Source organism: Pinus tabuliformis, chromosome 7 (assembly GCF_031772625.1).
Source record: "Pinus tabuliformis cultivar Carrire ecotype Pingquan chromosome 7, CPIR1, whole genome shotgun sequence".
Taxonomy (NCBI): Eukaryota; Viridiplantae; Streptophyta; class Pinopsida; order Pinales; family Pinaceae; genus Pinus; species Pinus tabuliformis.
Window position 1 is genome coordinate 285216947 of NC_142293.1, and position 22636 is coordinate 285239582.

Sequence of the window (22636 nt, forward strand, 5' to 3'; positions counted from 1 at the left end):
TAGAGCAGCTACATGTGGAGACCGGCAAGATTTTATATGATCATGATGCCCCAGTTATTGATGTTATGCACAGGGCTTTGGGTGCCTATGCTAGGTTGGATAGTGAGTGGAGCAACGAGTGTTTCACGTTGATTAGAATGGCTTGGGGTCCTAGTATCAAGGGACTCTGTGACAGGCTAGTGTTGGGGACAAGGATGACTTAGTTGTACATTTGGGACCCTGATATCATTGCAGTAGCCTTTGGATACGCTGATAGAGAAGGCGCTTGTTCACAACTGCTAGAGGACAAACAATTTTTGGTGGGGAGGACTGTCTTGTCCCCAATTAATAATTTTGCTAAGGGAATTCTCAATTTTGCAATTTTTGGCAATTTAAATATATGGAATATAAACTTAGGAAAAGTGGGTGAAAAAGGAAAATTTATAAAGGCGCCCTCGCAAACATTAGAAAAGTCAAGAAATTCGATGGGAAGTGGAGAGTGGGGGCCATTCCAAGGAAATACACACCCCTTGGAGGAATTCGAATTGGGTGAGAGAGGGAATTCGATGGTTGGAGCCCACAAGGAGCATGAGGGATGGTTGGCTATAAATTGGAAGTGAGGCTCTCATTTTGGGGCTTTTTGACAAATCGAATTTTTGATCTAGAGTACTCTTGAGTTGCTTAGCCAAGACCACCAATGTTGCTTAGCACAAGGAAATTTTCAGCAGGAAATCTCAGCTCTTTCTTCGGTGGACTTAGAGTGCCACCCTAGGAGAGAATTTCAGAGTTTATTGGAGAGGAGATTGCTGGAGTTTGTGGGTCACTTCCAGCAAAACTCAGCCAATTTGAATCTCTAGGAAGACACAGGGCTAGAAGTTCGTACCACTAATTTGAGGAGTTTCCAAGGGAGTTTCAGTTGGATAAATTAGGAGAAAATCTAGAGGGTGGACGATAATTTGTGGTAATTTGCAGAGGTGGAGTCTACAGCTACAGAGAGCCCAAATTCGTCCTATAGGGCTTCTGCAGTAGCTTTTTGGGTAGAATTTGTGGGCGATATTTGCAATAAGTTGGAGCTAGTGGAGTTGGGGTTTTGGGCCAAAATTTCAAAGAAGCATTTCTGAATTTTCCTAGCCAATTGGAGGGAGGAAACAAGTGTAAATCAGCAGTTACTCTTCAAGGGGGATGCAGAACCAGTGGAAGAGGGTGTATCACCACTTTTGGATAATTATGGGAGTTCGGAATTAGCCCAAAACATTTATGAGTTTTGTCAGTCAGGAGTCAAGGAATCTGCTCCTAATTTTGCAAAAATTTTGGAGTTTTGTTGCCCCAAAACAACAGAATTATTTGGCAATCGATTAGGAGTGATTTTAAATCTTGGGCCCTGGGTGGTTGGTAAAATTCGCCCAAACCCTTCCTGGTTTTTTCTGGGTTTGTGATGGAAAGCCCAAGATTAATTTGGCAAGATTTTCTTAACTCTTTGGAGGCTCAAACAGGTGTTCCTTCTAGCCAACAGTTGCAGAAATTCCAAGGCCAGTGCTGTACATTGAGGAGAAGTCTTTCCTTTACATCCGAGCAGCGTTTTTCTCACCTAGGATTGTCTAGCTTGATTTGGCAAGCCCAGGTGCACACATTCCATGCACTGTACTCTCCTTTTGATAATAAAATGGCTCATCTTAGCGTAGTTCTGGTGCAATTTTATGGGTGTTTAATTGTTGTCTGAATTTTTCCATGTTGCATGTGTATTTTGCTTAATATCACTGTTAATTTTCCATTTGGAACATTACAAAATGCTAGATATTTCTCAGTTTCAAATGCTATTATTTTTTGCAGTTTTATTTGTGAAGGTTGCAGTGTGATTTATTTAGTATTTGTTGTAGCAAATAAATTGTTAAATTAAGTAACAATTAGAAGAATAATTTCTAGTTGTAACAATAGGATTTCAGACTTGAAATTTTCACAAATGGGTGTTTGACCTCTAAATAAAAAGACCTTGAGCATGGAACCCATGCTACAGAATTAACAATAATAAATTTTCTTTCTTTTTACAATATACAAGAATCAAAGGTACATTTCATATTTATCAAGACCAAACATAGTTACACATTTCAACACTCCCTCTTAGTTAGGAAGGTATTCATAATGGTACATGGACATTCTCAAACTGAAGAGATCTCATAAGAAGAGTCGGATTGGTAGGTCATCCCATAAGCTATCATTTTAGCTTATCTCTTTACATCATACCAACCAGCATTGTCACATAGCAAGTCCTTGATTAACAGCTTTATCTCTCCACAAGATCAGAGCACAATGTTGTCGAGACCAATGACTGATAAACACCATCATCATTGTCTCTCAAGACACATACCCCACCCGGGTGTTCACAGGGTATGTCCTTTTAGGACAATTCTTATCTTGGAATAACACATCCTCAAGGAATTTCCTCTTCGACTACTCTAACCTCTTGGATGCCCTACCTCATCCTCAGAGTATCGGAAACCAAATGCTTACCCAATCTTCCATTATTTCTTCACGTGATGAAGACAAGAATGATGTGTCTATCTCTCCCTCTCAACTCAGGAGGATATATCAACCAAGTCATGTTTGTCTCTCAAATACACAAGCTTCTTATTAGGAAGAGATTTTGTCAAAATGTCAACTCCCTGCTCATCGATGGAAATATATTGTTGAAACACTCCATCTTGCACCAGCTTTTCTATGCAATGATACTTGTTATTTATGTTCTTTGTCTTTCCATGGAACATTGGGGCTTCAAGCAACCTTATACAACTAGTGTATCACAATGTATCACTGTAGGATCCATCGGTCCTTCAAACAAGTCGAACAACAACTTCCTCAACCAAACATATTCTCTGCTTACTTCACACGCTGCTATGTATTCAACCTCAGCACTACTCAAAGCAGTCAATTCTTGTTTTCTACTCATCCAGGATATCATGGAGGATCCCAAACTAAAACATCCTCCAGTAGTGCTTCTCCCATCCATCTCACTGCCTCCCCAGTCAGAATTTGTATATCCAATCAAGTGGACATCATTCTTTCTATCATACTTCAGGCAGTTGTGGATTGTTCCTTACAGATATCTTAGTATATGCTTTGTTGTTATCCAATGGTCATGCTTGGGCTCTACCAAGAACTGACTGAGAATATTCACTGCAAAACAAATGTTTGGTCGAGTATTCACCAAATACATCAAAGATCCAACCAATTCTCTATTGTTGATTTGGGGTAGCATCAGATGTGCTCTAGCTATGAAAATTGGTGGAGAGGCTAAAGCACATGAGATCTCCAAAACCCAGAAATGGTTTGTGCAGATTCTCACTGGTTTAGGAGATATTAAAATAATTAGTATTTTTAATGGAGTTCCTAAGTCTAAACTTAGGAAAAATAAAATATTAATGGGTATTAATATAAAACTAGGTTAGAAAGTTCCAAAAGTCATAGATCAAGCCAATTGATTAGAGATTTAATCTCAGTCGTTGAAGGACCAACGAGAAAAGTATAAGAAGAGGCTTGAGGGTCAGTTGGAGAACACACCAGAGTGATCAGTCATTCATTTTGCTAGAGCGGGGTTGTTAAGCAAAGTTGAATCAGTGATCAGCAACGAGATCAGTGAGTATGAGGTAGAGAGGTAGAGACGATACTGGGAGACCAACGCAGAAGCAAAGAGAGCAAGAGCAGCATCTAGTATAGGCTACGCAGAGCCCAGAGAGACTACGTCATCCACGCAAAGGGTAGAGGGAGTGACGTAGAGGCTCCCAGAGGCTGCGCAGTGCCTCAAAGGGCTGCCCAGTGCCACAGAGGGTTGACGCAGACGATCCTGGGGCTGACGCAAGTCGGCAGGAGGCTAACACAATGGCCAGAAGGGCCAGCGCTGAGCTTCAGTTGTGCTGGAGAGGGTTTTGTGGGACAGGTTTTCTGAATACCTGTTTCCGGATATAGAGGTATTGTTGCTGTATATTTTTCTCTGTCGGGTGAGCCGGTTTAGGCACCCAGTTGTACTCAGATAAACTGCATAATAATATAACCCTCTGAATAGCTGCACCAGTTTTCCCGCATTGGGTTTTTCCAGGGACATTGGTCCAAAAATAACGGTGTCACTTGTGTGCTTGTTTTCTTTCAGTTGATGATTTGTAGATGTTGATATTGTACTTGTGTTTATTTTCAGTATTTACATGGTAAATAACTTGTTAAGTAATTAAACAAGTAGGAGAAATAAACCAAATAGTACTGGAAGAATTTCTAACGAGTTAGACTTAGAAATTCCAACATGGTAGCAGAGCGTGGTTGCAGATCACAGGATAAGTTAAGGCATCATCCGAGCAGAGCATTTGCAGCAGATTTAGTTGTCCCGAGTGACAGAGTTGATCCTTGCAGAAGGCAACAGAGGAAGGAGTGACGCAGAGGGACTGCGTCATCATTTTGGGCCAAAGAAAGACAGTGCAGAGGCTAAGGGAGGCAGAATCAGGCTCAAGCAGAGCCACGCAGAGGCCAGGAGGGTTGACGCAATTGGCTGGGGGAGCTGATTTGCCGGTGTCGGGATTGCACAGAGCCAAGTGGCTCAATCCTTCAGTTGTTGGGGCATAGGAGGCTGTGGGTAATTTGCGGAGCGAAGCTGGTGGGGTACTGTGGTCAAAATAGTACCTAACAGGGCAAGACCAAGGTGGAGGGAGTTGTTGCCGAGGCGAATTTCTAGCCAAGGAATCCGGATCAGTGTTGCAGTTGCACAGACGATCAAAGTGGGGCAACTTGACATTGGCAGAAGGATTTCTAGGAGGGAAATCGGGACTCAGAGGGAGTCCAGAGGAGAACTTCCAAACAGGAAGTAGAGAGACTTAGCAGAAGTCGAACAGAGAACTTCCAGGAGGGAAGCAGAGAGACTCGGAGGAGTCGAAAGAAGAGCAGCGAGATGGTCGTGAATGGGCTAAGGGATCAAGATAGACTGGACGGAGCGTCCAACTTTGTGGTCTGGAAGGCTATGATCCTGTCCATCAAGGACTTCGTCTTGAAAACGATAGCTATCCCTATTCACCCGGTAGCTAATGAAAGGTATGAGGAGGCAATGGCTAAGGCTAAGTGCATCATCCTTGATGGGGTCAAGGATCATGTGGTACCACATATTGCCGAGAAGGAAATAGTAAAGGAGATGTGGGATGCATTGATGACATTGTACCAGCATACTCCCGTGTAGAGGAAGATGCTCCTGGAGAATCAGGGCATACCAGATGCAGAAGGGAGAGCTGATAGATGTCTTCCTCGGTCGGTTGAAGGAGATCCGTGACCAACTAACTTCCATAGGGGCCACGTTGGATGAGGAATTGATGGTGAGGACTGCACTGAACGCAGTTTCCAAGGATTGGGAAGTATTTATCCGAAGCATACTAGGCAGGACAAGTCTTCCAGATTGGGAAGAACTGTGAGCAGCTCTTCATCAAGAAGAGATCAGACGGATGACCAAGGCGGGGAGTACCGGAAAAGGGGTCAGGATCAAGAAGGAGGAAGAAAAGGATGCGACTCTAGCATCTGCGGGAAAGCAGGAGAAGAAGGACCTCTCCAAGGTCAAGTGCTTCCATTGTGGGGAACTAGGTCATTTTGCAAACCAGTGTGCTAGGAAGAAGAGTAAGGAAGAGGCTTCTTACTTGAAGGCAGCACTAGCGAAGGCAGATAAAGAAGGCAAGGAGGATGACGATTGTGCCATGAATGCTCATGTCCCACTTGAGAAGAAGTGGGGAGACATCGAGTTGTAGTCAGGAGTACTACAGGCGATGAGGGCCAAGATCCTTGAGGTACCCAACCTCTTGGATTATACTTTGCTACGGGAGCCCCGAAGAGGAGTAGCAGGACTGGTAGATGTCAGTAGAGACGAATGCAGATGGAGCGGCAGAGAGTGCTACAGAGTAGGAGTACCCGGGCAGCGCAAGGCTAGCAAGTTGCAACATTGAGAGGCACGGGAGTGTTGCACCAGTGCAGGATGGCACAGAGAGGTGTGCAACAGTGTGAGATGTAGGGAGTTGTTGCAGCAGCGCAAAGGCCAGAGGAGGGAGCACTTGTGAGCGGCAGGGGGAGCTTCAGCATCAAGAGTGTTTCTAGCCTGACAGGGATGTCAGAAGTTGGGTGGATAAATTACTTACTTCTCAATAAATGAGTTGCAGTGCAGTAGCATGATGCAGCACGATGAGAGGAGATGCAGTGCAGATGCAGTGTTGGGAGGATGGACCAGCAGCAGTACGGATGTAGAGGGAGTTGTAATACGAATGCAGCAGGGCCATGGGCAGTAGTACAGGATGCAGCAATGTCGAGGATGTTGGGCAGGGAGGCCTAACATCAGAACAAGTACCGATGCTAGATGATCAGTGTGATACTCAGTGAGGAATATTACTAGATCACAGTCCTCGCTAAGAGGGAGTGTTGATTTGGGGTAGCATTAAATGTGCTCTAGCTATGAAAATTAGTGGAGAGGCTAAAGCACATGAGATTTCCAAGACCCATAAATGGTTTGGGCAGATTCTAACCGATTAAGGAGATATTAAAATAATTAATATTTTTAATGGAGTTCCTAAGTCTAAACTTAGGAAAAATAAAATATTAATGGGTATTAATATAAAACTGGGTTAGAAGGTTCCAAAAGTCATGGATCAAGCCAAATCTAATCTTAGCCGTTGATTAGAGATTTAATCTCGGTCGTTGAAGGACCAACGAGAAAAGTATAAGAAGAGGCTTGAGGGTCAGTTGGAGAACACACCAGAGTGATCAGTCATTCATTTTCCTAGAGCAGGGTTGCTAAGCAAAGTTGAATCAGTGATCAGCAGCGAGGGGCAGTGAGTACAAGGCAGAGAGGCAGAGACGATACTGGAAGACCAGCACAGAAGCAGAGAGAGCGAGAGCAGCAGCCAATCCAGGCTACGCAGAGCCCAGCAGAGGTAGCACAGAGCCCAGAGAGACTGTGTCATCCATGCAGAGGGCAAAGGGAGTGACGCAGAGACTCCCCGAGGCTGTGTAGTGCCTCAGAGGGCTAACGCAGAGGGTCCTGGGCTGACGCATGTCAACAGGACACTAACGCAGTGGCCAGAAGGGCCAGCGCTGAGCTTCAGTTGTGCTGGAGAGGGTTTTGTGGGACAGGTTTTCTGAATACCTGTTTCCATATATAAAGGTATTGTTGCAGTATATTTTTCTCTGTCAAGTGAGCCGATTTAGGCACCCAGTTGTACTCAAATAAACTGCATAATAATATAACCTTCTGAATCGTTGCACCGATTTTCCCGCATTGGGTTTTTCTAGGGACATTGGTCCAAAAATAACGGTGTCACTTGTGTGCTTGTTTTCTTTCAGTTGATGATCTGTAGATGTTGATACTATACTTGTGTTTATTTTCAGAATTTACATGGTAAATAACTTGTTAAGTAATTAAACAACTAGAAGAAATAAAACATATAGTACAGGAAGAATTTCTAACGGGTTAGACTTAGAAATTCCAACATCTATACCTTGTGAGATCCACAAGGCTCGAATCAGAACTTCTTAGCCTCCTCAAATTTGTGATCATAGGGGTTGTCATAGGTTTGCAATCCATCATGTCAAACATTTTCAACATTTCAATCACGTATTTCCCTTGACCTAAGTATCTCTAGTCAGGGCCTTGCCAAACTTCCAACCCTAACTAATAGTGCATCGGCCCTAGATCCTTCATATCGAATTATGCTGCCAACTTCTTTTTCCACTCCTGAATATGACCTTCCACACTTGTCATGAGAAGATCATCCACATATAGAAGAATGATTATGAGCTCATCCTTCACAACCTTGATATAGAGATTCGGATCAGCAGAACTCTTCAAGAAGCCCAATCTTTGCAAATATGTGTCCATTCTAGCATACCAAGCCCTTGGTGCTTGCTTAAGGCCATAAAGTTCCTTCTTCAGCCTGCAAACATGAGTCTCTCAATCTTTCACTTCAAATCCCAAGCGTTGTTCTATATAGACTTCTTCATCGATAGTGCCATTCAAGAATGTTGTCTTGACATCCATTTGATGGATGTTCCATCCCATCAATGTTGCTAAAGAGACCAACGATCATATAGGTGTATACCTAGTTGTAGGTGCAAATGTCTCTTCATCATCGATGCCTTCTTGTTGGGAGAAACGCCTAGCCACAAATCTTGCCTTATATTTATCAATACTTCCATCTATTGCATGTTTAATCTTGTAGAGCCATTTGGAAGTTACCACAAATTTGTCTTCAGGCTTATGAACGATTTCCCAAACTCTATTCTTCATTATTAATTGATATTCTTTATTCATAGCATATTTCCATTCTTGATGTTTGACAGCATCTTCAAAGGTGGATGGTTCTACTTGGATTATCTTTGTCATATAGGCAACATACCCTAAATAACTTTTGGGCTTCTTACTTTCCCTCAATGTATCTTTCATTGCTCCCTATCCTTTCGCATCTAGAAGAGTAGACTTCAACCAATTAGGTCTCTTTCTTCTTTCAAGGATGATGACTTGTTACACAGGTTCACTAGGACCTTCTTCTTCATGATTTGAATCTTCTTCCTCCCTAGGGCATTCTTCAAATATTGGAAGTTCTTCATCATCAGAGTTAATCAGGAGGTCCTTCGATTTCTTGAATGTAATACTTTCATCAAAGATCGCATCTCGGCTTACTTCTATTCAGTGCCCTTCCTTTATGTAGATCCTATATGCCTTTGAAGTGTTACTATAGCCAACAAATATTCCCTTCATGCTTGTAGGATCCAACTTCTTTCTCTTATCTTTCCAAATGTGAATATAGATAGGACAACCAAATATTTGGAGATGGTAGACACTTGGTTTCTTCCCAATGAATGCTTCTTCAAGAATCATGTTCTTTAGTGATCTATGAGGACTTTGATTTTGAATGTAGATAGCAATTTTTGTTGCTTCACCCCATAGAAATTTAGGCACATCTTGATCATGTAACATGGATCTAGTGTTGATTTTGGGTAGCATCAGGCATGATCTAGCTCCGAAATTTTGTGGAGGGGCTAAAATTCATGAGATCTCCAAGACCCAGAAATCGTTTGGAGAAATTCCACCCAAATGATGAGTTATTAAAATAATTAACATTTTTAATGGGGTTCCTAAGTCTAAACTTAGGAAAATAAAAATATTAATGGGTATTAATAAAGTAATGGGTGAGAAGCTTCTAAGAGACGCGGATCAAGTTTGTTTTAATCTTAGCCATTGATTAGGGACTTAATCTCGGTTGTTGATTCATCAATAGGAAAAGTATAAGAGAAGACTTGAGAGTCATTTGGAGATACACTAGGCAAATACTCAGTAACCCAAGGGAAATCGATTCTCAAGGAGAAGAAGTTTGATTTCAGAGGGAGAGTAGCAAGGTGAAGGAAGAGGAGGGTATCAGCATCAATCAGAGACTGAGGAAGAGGTGACGCAAGGCATTTGAGAGACAGCACAAAGGGAGGATCAGTGAGACAGCGTAGCTGGAGACGCAGTCCTCACGCAAGTTGACGCAGAAGTGACACAGAGAAGGGTAGAGGGTCTCCAGGGTGTCAAAACTTCAACAGGAGGAGGAGAAAAATTGTCTCAGTTGTTTCTCTCAGAAGTATCTTAGTATTTTGTAGAATCTTTCTTTGTAAAGAGATTGTTGTTGAAGATTAATAAATAAACCCTCATCTGCTGCACCGGTTTTCCCGCATTGGGTTTTTCCGAGGACAATTGTCCAAAAATAACTATGTTGATGTGATTGATTCTTGTGCTTGTATATCACTGTTATTTTCTCTATGCTATTATGTGATAACTACAGTAGAATTTATTTTAATGTTTAGTGAAGGGTTTTGTAAATAACTTATTGTGGAAAATAAGTAGGAGAGATAAATCAGTGACTGCAGTAGAATTTCGCATTAGAAATTTTCACATGGTTATCAAAGCAGAGATCAGGCAACAGGATTAGAGAATCTGCTATGAGTCAGGAGCATAATGTCGGGGCAGCAACTCAAAAGGACTCACACAGTTCTCTAGGGAAAGGAGAAAGCACGAAGAACATGGATCACGATTATTCTATGTTAGCTTCCAGACTCGAAGAAGAAGTTGCTTGCTTAGCAAGTTTTGTCTCCTCTGAGGTTTGGTATATTGATAGTCAAGCTTCTGTGCACATGACAGGAATACGAGAATGTTTTTCGAATTATCAAGAAGAAAAGATGAACTTCCAAATCACCATGGGAAATAAGTCAAAATGTACCCTCGTAAGAAGAGGTACTATAGTCTTTCAAACAGAAGCAGGGGATCGGCTTCAAGCAACCAATGTGTTGCATGTGCCAGGATTGGGGATGAACTTACTCTCTGTATCTCAACTACAAAACAAGGGCTATGATGTTTTCTTCATTGGGAAGAAGGTATATGGCAAACACCCGAGTTGGAAAAAGAAGGATCAAATTGGAGTTAGAAGTAATAGGTTGTATAAGTTACAGCTAGAATCTCCAATGGCACTGATAGGTAGCAGTGGGGAAAAAGATTTGAATGAACTATGGCACAGGAGGATGGGACACTTGCACCATGGGGCTCTAAGAATTCTCGGAAGAACTGTCACAGGAGTTCCAAAGTTAAGTACCAAATGAGACGATGTATGCAAAGGGTGCGCACTAGGCAAGTACGCCAAAGCAGTGGATTCTAGGGGTAACAATAGGGCTAAGAGTGGTCTAGGATTGATACTCATGTATCTATGGACCCATGTCCACAAAAGCTCTTAGTGGTGTCGAATACTTCGTCACCGTCATTGATGACTATTCCAAAAAGACTTGGATCTACTTTCTAAAAACCAAGGATGAGGTTTTTGGTCAATTCAAAGAGTTCAAGGCTCTAGTTGAGAATCTGACAGAAAAGAGGATAAAGATATTGCGCTCAGACAATGGTGGAGAATACATCGACAAGGAATTCACTTATTTTTGCGCAAGGGAAGGCATCAAAAGACAATGGACAACTACCTATAATCCAGAGCAGAATGGAGTACAGGACTATTGTTGAAGCAGCCAGGGCGATGTTCTATGATCAGGATATGCCTAAGTTTTTATGGGTAGAAGCATGCAACACAGTTGTCTATGTCTAGAACATGACTCCTCATAGGGCATTAGGTAAGATTACTCCGGAGTGTCTTCACTGGTAAGAAGCCTGAGGTGAGTCATTTCAGGATATTTGGGAGTTTGGCATACTGCCATATACCCGAAGAAAAGAGGAAAAAATTGGATCAGACTGCAGAGAAAGGATATCTTGTGGGATATAGCGAGAATGTTAAGGCATATAGAGTCTATATTCCGGGGAGTAGGAAAATCGTAATTCGACGGGATGTAAAGTTCATGGAGGACAAAGCTTTCAGGAAATCCCAAGAAATGCCTTCCGAAGAGCAGTGAAAGGATGATCCATTGGTCCAGCCACTTCGACTAGAAACTAGCACCAATATTTCTCCTAAAGGCAAAACTCTAGAGGTATCATAACAGGTGGACTCTCAAGAAGAGGAGGAGCAGATAGATATACCCACTACCAGTGGAAGACGGAGTTGGGAACTTCGACAAATACTACGAGCGGAGAAAGGATATCTTGTGGGATATAGCGAGAATGTTAAGGCATATAGAGTCTATATTCCGGGGAGTAGGAAAATCGTAATTCGACGGGATGTAAAGTTCATGGAGGACAGAGCTTTCAAGAAATCCCAAGAAATGCCTTCCGAAGAGCAGTCAAAGGATGATCCATTGGTCCAGCCACTTCGACCAGAAACTAGCACCAATATTTCTCCTAAAGGCAAAACTCTAGAGGTATCATAACAGGTGGACTCTCAAGAAGAGGAGGAGCAGATAGATATACCCACTACCAGTGGAAGACGGAGTTGGGAACTTCGACAAACACTACGAGATGCAGAGGATTTCAATAGTGCGCCTAGGAACGAGAAAAGGGAGCGTAGATAGCCATACAGATACCAAGCCTTGGTGGCTCAGGTTGGACAACCCTCTAGTTTTCAAGAGGTCGTTCACCATCAAGTATGGGTAGATGTTATGGTGGAGGACTACAGTTCCATAATGGTCAATGATGTCTGGGAAGTGGTACCTGTTAGCGCTTGAATCTGCCTCAGGCTAAAAAAGACAAAATCCAAGGCAACATCAAACCACTTAGCCTCGTAGCTAGCCCTACGGGGCAGGAGAGGGCTCTCTCCAGGTCTATCTCGGCAAAAAGTCTTCAAAGGGCGGAGATGACCAATAAAGAACATTGATTTTAGGCTAGTAAACTGATTGAGAAGGTTTGATTTCAGATTTTTAGGGTTTTGGTGGAAAACAGGGGGAGAGCAATTTTGGGTGCGGGGATGAGACACAGTTTTTGCAGAGGTCTTTTTGGGGCAAGGTAGGAGATTGTCTTGATGCCTTTGATTTAAGTGAATGGATAGGAATGACCGGTGAGGAGCTAAAGAGAGCAAGAACCATCGAGAGTTCTCTTTAGACAGAGGAAAACATAGATATTAAGCAAATTTAAAGGCAGAGCATATAAATTATGAATTCTACCTTAACACTTCATTTACTTGATGAGCAGAAAAGAGAAATCGGAAATTTATACACATAACAAATCTTACAAGTACATGAGAGAAGCACATCATCAACACAAATAACCACAGGAATCCCAAATAGTGTTGTAAAACCCTGGTCTTTCCTTTGCCAAAATTGCAGAGATACAAAGTGTAATACAATAGAAGCTTATCCCTCAAGAATCCAACCATGAAAATGACCAATAAAGTACATAATATAGGCAATCTAACATCTTTCCTTGCCTTTAGGGGTCGAGCTCACTATCCTAGGAGCTGTTTCAACCAATTCCAAACTGAGCACTAAAATCTAGGCAGTCAAAACAACTTGCCTCTATAAGCTAGGAAACCAATTCATTCACTAAATTTTTGCCTATTTCATGAATGAATCTTCTAGAAGAGATAAATAAGTGTCAAAGTATCATAAAATTACATCATTTACATCAAGGAGGATCAAAACCCACTCCAAAAAGTCAAACCTAGTCAAAACTGCGTTTTCCTGAGCTGTAGGTACATTTCTGGAAAAATAGCCTGATGCGTAGCGCCCTGATTCTCAACGCGTAGCACGCCTTTGGGCCTGCTTTTGAGGCACTTCCCGGAGTCCAAATGAGGCAAAAGTGGGCTTGTTGGAAAGGTCTGGATGTCTACTTTCCAACCCAAGTGGAATTTCTGAATTTGGTGACCATTTGCCCCTCCAAAATTGCAACCTCCCAAGACTGCTTTCTGCGTGTCAAAAAAGTGACAGAAAGTCATTTTTTTTGCTTGTTTTTTGACCTTCTGGAGGCTCAAAACTTGATGGAATCTCTTGGCAATTGCTGAGCAAGTGTATTTTTGCATGACAAATCCAAAAATGTTGAGTTTTTGAGAAATGGACTTGCCCATCTTCAGGGTAGCGTGCGGCGCGCTACGCGTTGAGGGCAAAAACCTGTTTTTTGACCAAAAAATTCAAAATTGACAAAAACTTCTCCAAATTTTTTGAAATTTTAGTTGGAGGTGTCTCATCAAGTACCATGCTCCTTCAAAGAGGCTTCGGCCAAAATTTGGAGTGGATCGGGCCTTTTTCTCCGTTTTAGTGCTTTGCTCAACCTCCTTGGATTTGGCGATTGTATTTTTGACATTTCTCTAAAACCATGATACCTGTGTAAAAAGTGAAGGAGGTTTTTCTTCTTTAGCATGTTGTGGACAAAAACCTCTCTCAGTTTTCCAAAATTCATCTCTGATTGCTCTGAAACATCTTTTGAGTGAAACTTATCCCGATGTGTGAAACAAGGAATTCTGTCGAAATGAAGCGAAATGAAGGGGATAAGAGGCTTCTAAATTCTTGGGGAAATTTCTCGAAGTAGGGAGGGATGTTAGGAAAGCAGGGGAAAGTGGAATCTCAGAGATCGAGCGAGGGGAAGGGGTCCAAAAGGGCAAAACACAGGCCCAACCTAGAAAATTGCCAAGTTGTAGCAAGAAACTAGGGTTTGTGCGAAAATGAGGAATTTGGCGGATCTAAGGGATGGGAAGCATTTAATAAGGTACTTTAAGGATAAGGGAAGGTGTATGAACATCAGGATACAAGTTTTGCCGATGATTTGACCGTCCAAGAGAAATTGGCTTCAAAACCCTAGGAGAGGAAAATGACCTTACCTAGGCGCAACTGAAGCATGGACAAGGTGTAAAATGACTCATTAGACACTGAGATGATAATGAAAACCCTATGAATGATGATAGACTCAGCTGAATAGTGACATAGATTGGCATTTGGACAACTTTGAAAACAATGAGAGCAAACCCTAGACCTAATGCCTAATGACCAAATTTTGCTTGAAGACTCACTGAAATGACAAAATTTGACCTTGACACTTCAAAATCACTTTGTAAGAGCACGTTTGATCACTGGAGGAAGGCTGGAAAGACTGACACTAACAGTACCTAAGCCTCAAGGCAAGTTAGTTGTAGGTTCGAGACGGATCTACAAAGTCAAATACGTTGCAGATGGCAGTGTGGAAAAATAAAAAGTCGGGTTTGTGACTAAGGGGTATGCTCAAAAGGAAGGTATAGACTACGAAGAAACCTTTGCCCCAGTAGCCAGGTATACTTCTATTAAATCTGTGATATGCCTTACAACACAGGTGGCGTGAGAAATTCACCAAATAGATGTCAAGACGGCGTTCTTGAACGGGGTGATAGAAGAAGAAGTATACATTGAACAACCAGAGCGCTTTGAGACACACGAGAAGAAATCTCATATATGCAAGTTGAAGAAATTCTTGTATGGGCTTAAACAGGCACCTAGAGCATGGTATGGTCGAATTGATGGTTGCTTGCAGAAGATGGGATTTGTCAAGAGTGACGTGGATCTTAACCTCTACTATTTGGTTGTAGAGAATGAACCTCTAATCCTGGTGCTATATGTGGATGATCTTTTTCTGACAGGCTCATCAAAGATTGCAAGCAAAACTTAGCTACAGAATTCGACATAAAGGATTTGGGACGAATGCATTATTTCCTGGGGTTGGAAGTTTGGCAACAGAAGGGTGGGATTTTCCTTGGACAAGGGAGATACGCTACAGAGATTTTGAAAACGTTCAGAATGCAGGACTGTAGACCTATGGCTACTCCAATGATTACCAACTGGAAGAAGATTGATGCATCCGAAGATAAAGAAGTCAATCCCACCATGTACAAGCATCTCATAGGGTCCCTGATGTATCTAGTCAATACCAAGTTAGACATTTGTTACGCTGTCAACACCCTCAGTCACTGCATGGTGGAACCAAAGAGGGTGCATTGGGCAGCAGCCAAGCATGTTCTCAGATATATACGAAGAACAGTCGAGCATGGACTATTGTACACCCAAGGCAATGACATCAAGCTGAGTGGGTTCACGACGCAGATTGGGCTGGAAGTTCAGTAGATCGAAAAAGTACCATTGGGTGTTGTTTCAACATTGGATCGGGAATGACCTCATGGTGTAGTAGGAAACAGAAATCTGTAGCTCTAAGCTCAGCTGAAGTTGAATATATGGCAGCTAGCACAGCTTCATGTGAAGCCATATGGCTTAGGAAATTGCTTGTGAATCTATTTAGGAGAAGGATAGAAGCGACCAATATTTTGTGTGATAATCAGAGTTGCATCAAGCTCTCTGAGAATCCAATTTTTCATGATCCGGTCGAAGCACATTGACATCACGTGTCACTTTATCAAACACTGTGTCCAACGAGAGGGTCGTACAGTTGAGGTACACCCCGACAGGAGAACAGGTGGCAGCCATTCTCACCAAGGCTCTAGGAAGAACAAAGTTTGTTTATTTCAAGGGAGAAGATGGGGATGGTTAAGAATCCGTTTCAATAGCAGAAGCGAATAGTATACGGAGTTTCAATGCAGCAGTTAGCAGTGGCAGTGCTATGCGCAGCATGAGGCAGCATATTCAAAAAGGGAGTTGCAGTACAGATGTAGCAGTGACAGTTCCAGTGTCATGAGCAACAGTATAGGGTGCAGCAGCGCAGTAGATGAGGGGCAGCAAGCTGAGCATCAGCAACGCAGAGAAGAGATGGCGTGGATCAGTGTGATGCTTCTATTGGGAGGCATTGCTAGAACACATTCCTCGCTAAGACGGAGTGTTGATTTTGGGTAGCATCGGATGTGATCTAGCTTCGAAATTTTGTGGAGGGGCTAAAATTCATGAGATCTCTAAGACCCGAGATCATTTGGAGAAATTCCACCCGAATGATGAGTTATTAAAATAATTAATATTTTTAATGGTGTTTCTAAGTCTAAACTCAAGAAAATAAAAATATTAATAAAGATATGGGTGAGAAGCTTCTACGAGACGAGGATCAAGTCTGTTTTAATCTTAGCCGTTGATTAAGGACTTAATCTTGATCGCTGATTCATCAACAAGAAAAGTATAAGAGAAGACTTGAGAGTCATTTGGAGATACACCGGGCAAATACTCAGTAACCCAAGGAAATCCGATTCTCAAGGAGAAGAAGTTCGATTTCAGAGGGAGAGTAGCACAGTGAAGGAAGAGGAGGCTATCAGCATCAGTCAGAGATTGAGGAAGAGGTGATGCAGAGAATATGCGAGACAGCGCATAGGGAAGATCAGTGAGACATCACCACTGGAGACGCAGTCCTCACGCAGGGTGACGCAGAGGAGGGTAGAGGGTCTCCAGGGTGTCAGAACTTCTCCAAGAGGAGGAGAAAAATTGTCTTAGGTGTTTCTCTCAAAAGCATCTCATTATTATGTAGAATATTTCTTTGCAAAGAGATTGGTGCTGAAGATTAATAAATAAACCCTCCTCTATTGCACCGGTTTTCCCGCATTGGGTTTTTCTGGAGACAATTGTCCAAAAATAACCGTGTTGATGTGATTGATTCTTGTGCTTGTATATCACTGTTATTTTCTCTATGCTATTATGTGATAGCTGCAGTAGAATTTATTTTAATGTTTACTGAAGGGTTTTGTAAATAACTTATTATGGAAAATAAGTAGGAGAAATAAATCAATCACTGCAGTAGAATTTCGCATTAGAAATTTTCACATCTAACACTTTCCTTAATCGAGCGATTCTTTCATTCAGCAACTCCATTTTGCTATGGATTATATGGGACTATCATCTCCCTCTTAATTCCAACCTCCTTATAGAAATCTATAAGTTCCTTTCATATGTATTCTCCTCCATTGTCGGATCTTAGTATCTTTATCCTACTTTCTGTAAGATTCTCTACTTCAGCTTTGAATTCTTGAAATTTTTCGAATACTTCACCCTTGGACTTTAGCAAATACATCCAAGTTTTCCTTGAGTGGTCATTAATGAATGTTACATAATATAGATGACCTCCAAGAGACTTTGCAGACATAGGACCACATACATCAAAGTGAGTGAGATCAGGATTTCTTTTGATCTTGAAACATTGCTTCCAAATGGTTTCTTAACATTTTTACCTGATGCACATCCCTTGCATACTCCTTCATGATCCTCCTTAAGTTTCGGGATGCCATTCACCATTGAATTTAGAGTGGATAAGATTTTGTAGTGAAGGTGTCCAAACCTTCGATGCCAAAGTTCACATGGGCTTACTTCAATGTGGACCAATACTTGAGAGAGAAGTGTTAGCAACCTGTAGAGTCTTCCTTCACGAAGCCCAATGAATTTTGCATTGTTGATGTTAGAGTCTTTATATCATACCACAACCTTTCCATTTATGAAAGCGACTCTATCTCTCTTATCTTCTAGACATGAAATAGAAAGTAAATTCTTTTGCAAACCTGGTACAAATAGAATGTTGTTGAGATGAATGTTTCCTCCATTCTCCAGCTCCAGCGAGGTTGATCCAATTCCTCTTACAGGATAGCAATTATTGTCACCAACTTCAACCGAGTAGGAATATTTTCCTCTTGATAAGTTATTTAGTTATTTTAGCTCCTGTCATATGTCTTGATGTTTCACTGTTGATTACCCAAATATTTTCATCTTTAAACATCCCTGTAACTTATAAGTGATCTTCAAAGACGTAGTGATCTTCATCATGACAATAGCCAACCTTACCTCTAATACCATGTTGAGAAATCTAAAGGGCTTCAACTAGGACGATTTCTCTTAAACTTGATAATTGTTTGTGATGTATTTTTATTTTTCTTGATTATTAGCTTCCTCTCTTATTATTAAGTTGTTCTTATCATCAAACAGCTACCAAAACAAGAAGATCAACAATACACAAGAACAGAAAATGTAGGCTACAAACCAGGCCAAAATCTCTCCACTTGAGGGGAAAACCCACAAATCTCTTCATATATTATTCAAATGACAAATTCCAAGACCTCTAGAGTCTAGACCAAGACCAATACCCTTCCAAGACCAAGTCAGGCCTTCTTGATGATGTGCTTCCTCTGTCCAAGTCAAACCCAATCAAATCTCTTCCAGCTGCATTATTTCAACCCACGGCTACAAAATTCCGGTCTCCACTACAGGTCTGAAATTTTTGGCCCCTACAACAATTATTGCTTCCACACGTGTGAGCAATTTCAGGGCTTCCAAGGCTTTCTTTGACCTTCGCTTGGGTTCCTCCTCCTTCTAGGGCTTGTAGGTGACCTAATAGTCCTTCCTTCAACCTTCTTTCTACAATTTCCTCAAGTTCAACCTTGCAGCTGCAAAACCCTAGCTTTCCTTTTGCACATGTGAGAGAGAGAGAAATAACCCAAATAATTCTTCCTTTGTCCTTATATCCTTCTTCGCTAGACTTTCTTTTGCTTCTCCTTCGCTTAGATGATAAGAAGTGAGTGAATGTCCATAGGAGGTCAAGTTCCCTCCTATATATAGGCTTCCAAGGAGGACGACATGCCCTAATGAGGCTGACTTCTTAGCTGCCAGGCTGACTTGGTCTTGGAGGGTATTTTGACACTTTTAAATACAAAAATAATTCTTTTTACAAGTTACAATGTGCCCGATGGGGTCTTCTTCATATGACAATGACTCTATTGACTTCTTGACACTAGGACAAACCCTAGAAGCACTCAATGGGTGCTTGACCTCTAAATAAAAAGACATTGAGCATGAAACCCATGCTACAAAAATAATAATAATAAATTTTCTTTCTTTTTACAATATACAAGAATCAAAAATACATTTCATATTTATGAAGACCAAACCTAGTTACACATTTCTACATAGTACAAACACAAGCCCAATAACCTAGCTGCTGGCCACTAAAACACATTCCCGCAGGCTATATACAAATTCTCGTGATAGATACAGATACAGTACTTTGGGAATTGTATTCAACCAATTAACTTAGGTTTGAACTTTGCACTTATTGTCTGAGTCTGACATTGTATCTTCATGTTGTTGGCCTACACTTATCACAGCATCAAATAAATGCACACTAAAATTAGTAATTATAAGTATGAAGAAAATGATACTAGTAGGTTTCCCCCATATGTCTTCAGCCATGATAAGAAGGGTGAGCCAGGAAGAAAATTTAGCTGGGAATGGTATCCAGACTTACCTAGAAAATGTAACTTCCAGAAGTACTGTTGGCAGCCTGTAAGGGTCTCGACCATTCTAAAAGTTGTCCATGTTCATAAAAGCACATTTTGAATCTCGTCTTATTCATATAGATTCAGATATTTTCATTAAATGATGTAATATTGTTGCTTCTACATTACAGGCTACAAACTTGTTTTGCACAGGTTTATAGTTACAATTCACTATTTAGAGAACTATCACATTAAATGGTGTTCATGTAGAGATCTCGTTCCTATATTTAATGATTTTCATGTTTTATTTGACCATATGCATTTTTCCAATCAAAGTTCATGTAACGATTCTATATATTTCTTAACAACATTACATAAAATAAACATTCAGTACTTCCCAAATTATTTATAATGTTCACCACAACCTTTACAAAATGCCAGTCCTTCAAATAAAGCAATGATGAGTAATTCCTGTTCCCATCACAGTCCGTGTCATAAAATCTGGAATTGAGATTGTGCCAGTATTTGATGTATTCAGCAACAGTCATCTCCAGTCTCTTCTGGTCCGTGAATTCTTTTCTGTCACAATCTGCAACCTGTACAGTATAAAACTCTTATTGAGGCGGTGCTGTCCTTCAAAATGGCAAGTAATCACAAAATTGCAGATATAAACAAAATCTACAAAACGTGAGTATGAAAGTTGGATAAGTTTGGCAGTGGGTATATACCTGTGTTGCAAGAGGGCCCGTTGCCCCCCAAAAGACCTTTGTACCCAGTGTCCCCACATTCTGAGGACTTCTGGACCCTTGGGAAACATCCCCAAATTGCAGGGGACTTCATTAGAGACTCAGGGATTTGTTGGCCATTCCCAAGACATTCCAGGCAAATTTCATGGGCGTACCCAAGATGTGGTCATGGTATGGATCTACCCAAGTGACCTAAATGTCCCATCTATAAACATCCTCCCTAATGATCATGTTCAACTCCTACTTACCCAACAAGAGATTGCCAATAGTATCCAATGAGCATCTAAATTGGGGAAGTTTGTCCATCGAGATGCCCACGGACTGTAAAAGGGGCATAAACTCATCAAACCAACAATGGACTTACCTAGAGGAGACCCAATCAAGGCAATGGTAACGGGCCTCTAAGGATTTAATCCTTGTGAATTTTCAGCTTTGGGTCTAATATAAAGTATTTAATTACAGCAGCAAAAAACAGCAGATACTTTACTTCCCTTCAATCCAATTCACTAGACAACTCGAGAAAATATGCCAACAAATGTACTTCAATGCCAAGATGGTACATCCCTTGGGGCACATTTATCCAAGCATATAACAGATCTGACAACGACTTTATTACAGCAGAAAAACTGATCTCTTACCTTAAAGTTATATGTTAAATCACTTCACAATTTCATCGATATGTTACGTCAAATTAGCATGAACAAAAAGCTCTGGAAATTACCCAATCAAGAAGACAATGCAAGCTGAGAATCAAATCTATAACTACATAATTTTGGATACCTAGATCCTTCACACACACACACACATAGTACATAACACAGATTTATCACAAAGCTGGTATAATCTCTAGATATCTAACAACAGCTATGGAAAACCATGAAAACCTGGCCACCAGCAAAGATCCACAAGAAGCTAGCATTACTAGTGGCATGTCATCCTTGGCTTCAACACTTGTCTCCCGCAAGTGTCCAACATGTCTCTTCTCCTCCTCAATCAAGCATAACAAGTAGCACTAGGGTTTCCAAAACCCTAGTCTTCTCACAAAATTATACAAGAACAATGCTTCTTTAATATCACAAACCCTGGCTATTTAGTGTCCTTAAGGTGAAACTCTAACCCTACAATATCCTATGAACTTCTCCACAAACTCTAGCACTCCAAGAGAAAAAGTGATAGTACAATGAAGATTACAAAGAGAGAAAGAGACTATTGTAATACAAGCCTCACATATCTAAAACAAGTGTGTGAATGAATGAAAAAATGAAAGGACTCTCTCCTTCCTCTCTTTATATGAGAAGTAAGGCTATCCAACAATATAAAGTAGACCTAAACCCCTACCAGTAACCTAGCACTACATAGGTAGGCTCACAAGTGGAGTGCTCCTCCAAGTGATGCGCGTCAAGCTTCAAGCTAAAGATATCCAACAACAAAGGCCAGAATCTTATCCGTACTTGACAGAAATCGTGTCAAGCACTTCGCCTTGAAGACGATAGCGATCCCAGTCGACCCAACTGATAAAGACAAGTACGAGGAGGCAATGGCGAGGGCCAAGAGCATTATCCTTGACGGGGTCAAGGACCATGTAGTACACACATTGCCGAGAAGGAAACGACATACGAGATGTGGGAGGCCCTAAAGAAATTGTACCAGCATACTTTTGTGCGGAGAAGAATGTTACTAGAAAATCAATTGAGTTCATATCAGATGAAGAAGGGAGAACCGATTGACACCTTCCTCGGAGGAATAAATGAGATCCGAGATCAGTTGATTGATATAGAAGCCACACCAAATCAGGAATTGATGGTAAGGACAGCCTTGAATGCAGTCTCAGAAGACTGGGGGTATTTGTCCAGAGTATTTTGGGCAGAGGGACACTTCCACCTTGGGATGAGATGTTGGCGACTCTTCGCCAAGAAGAGATCACACGACAGTCAAAGGCGAGAAGAAGCAGTAAGGGGATCAAAGTCAAAAAGGAAGAGGAGGAAGACGTTGCCCTAGCATCTGAGGGAAAGCAAGAAAAGCGAAAGAAGAAGGATCTCTCCAAGATCAAGTGCTTCCATTGTGGGGAGTTGGGTCATTATGCGACCCAATGTCCAAGGAAGAAGAGTAAGGGAGAGTCTTCCGAGACTAAGGCAGCGCCAGCAAGGGCAGAGAAGGAAGTGGAGACAGACGATGATTGTGCCATGAGTGCACACGCACCAATTGAGCGGAAGTGGGGAGACATCGAGCTGTATTCAGGGGGATTACAGGCGATGAGGGGCAAGATCCTCGAGGTACCCAGCCTCTTGGATTAGACTATGCTACGAGAGCCCCGAAGAGGAGTAGCAGAACTGGCAGATGTGGGTAGAGACAGATGTGGATAAA

General features: G+C 41.5%; 1 protein-coding gene across 2 annotated transcripts in view; it reads right to left on the bottom strand.

Moving 5' to 3' along the window:
* The window catches only part of LOC149246980 (arginine-specific demethylase JMJ20-like), a 259009-nt gene that overhangs the window by 174292 nt on the left and 62081 nt on the right, over positions 1-22636 (bottom strand). For both annotated transcript variants that reach the window (XM_089458090.1, XM_089458089.1), the window contains exon 2: positions 19952-20122. In XM_089458090.1, the coding sequence (XP_089314216.1) occupies positions 19952-20122 (171 nt within the window). The remainder of the gene's footprint in view (positions 1-19951; positions 20123-22636) is intronic.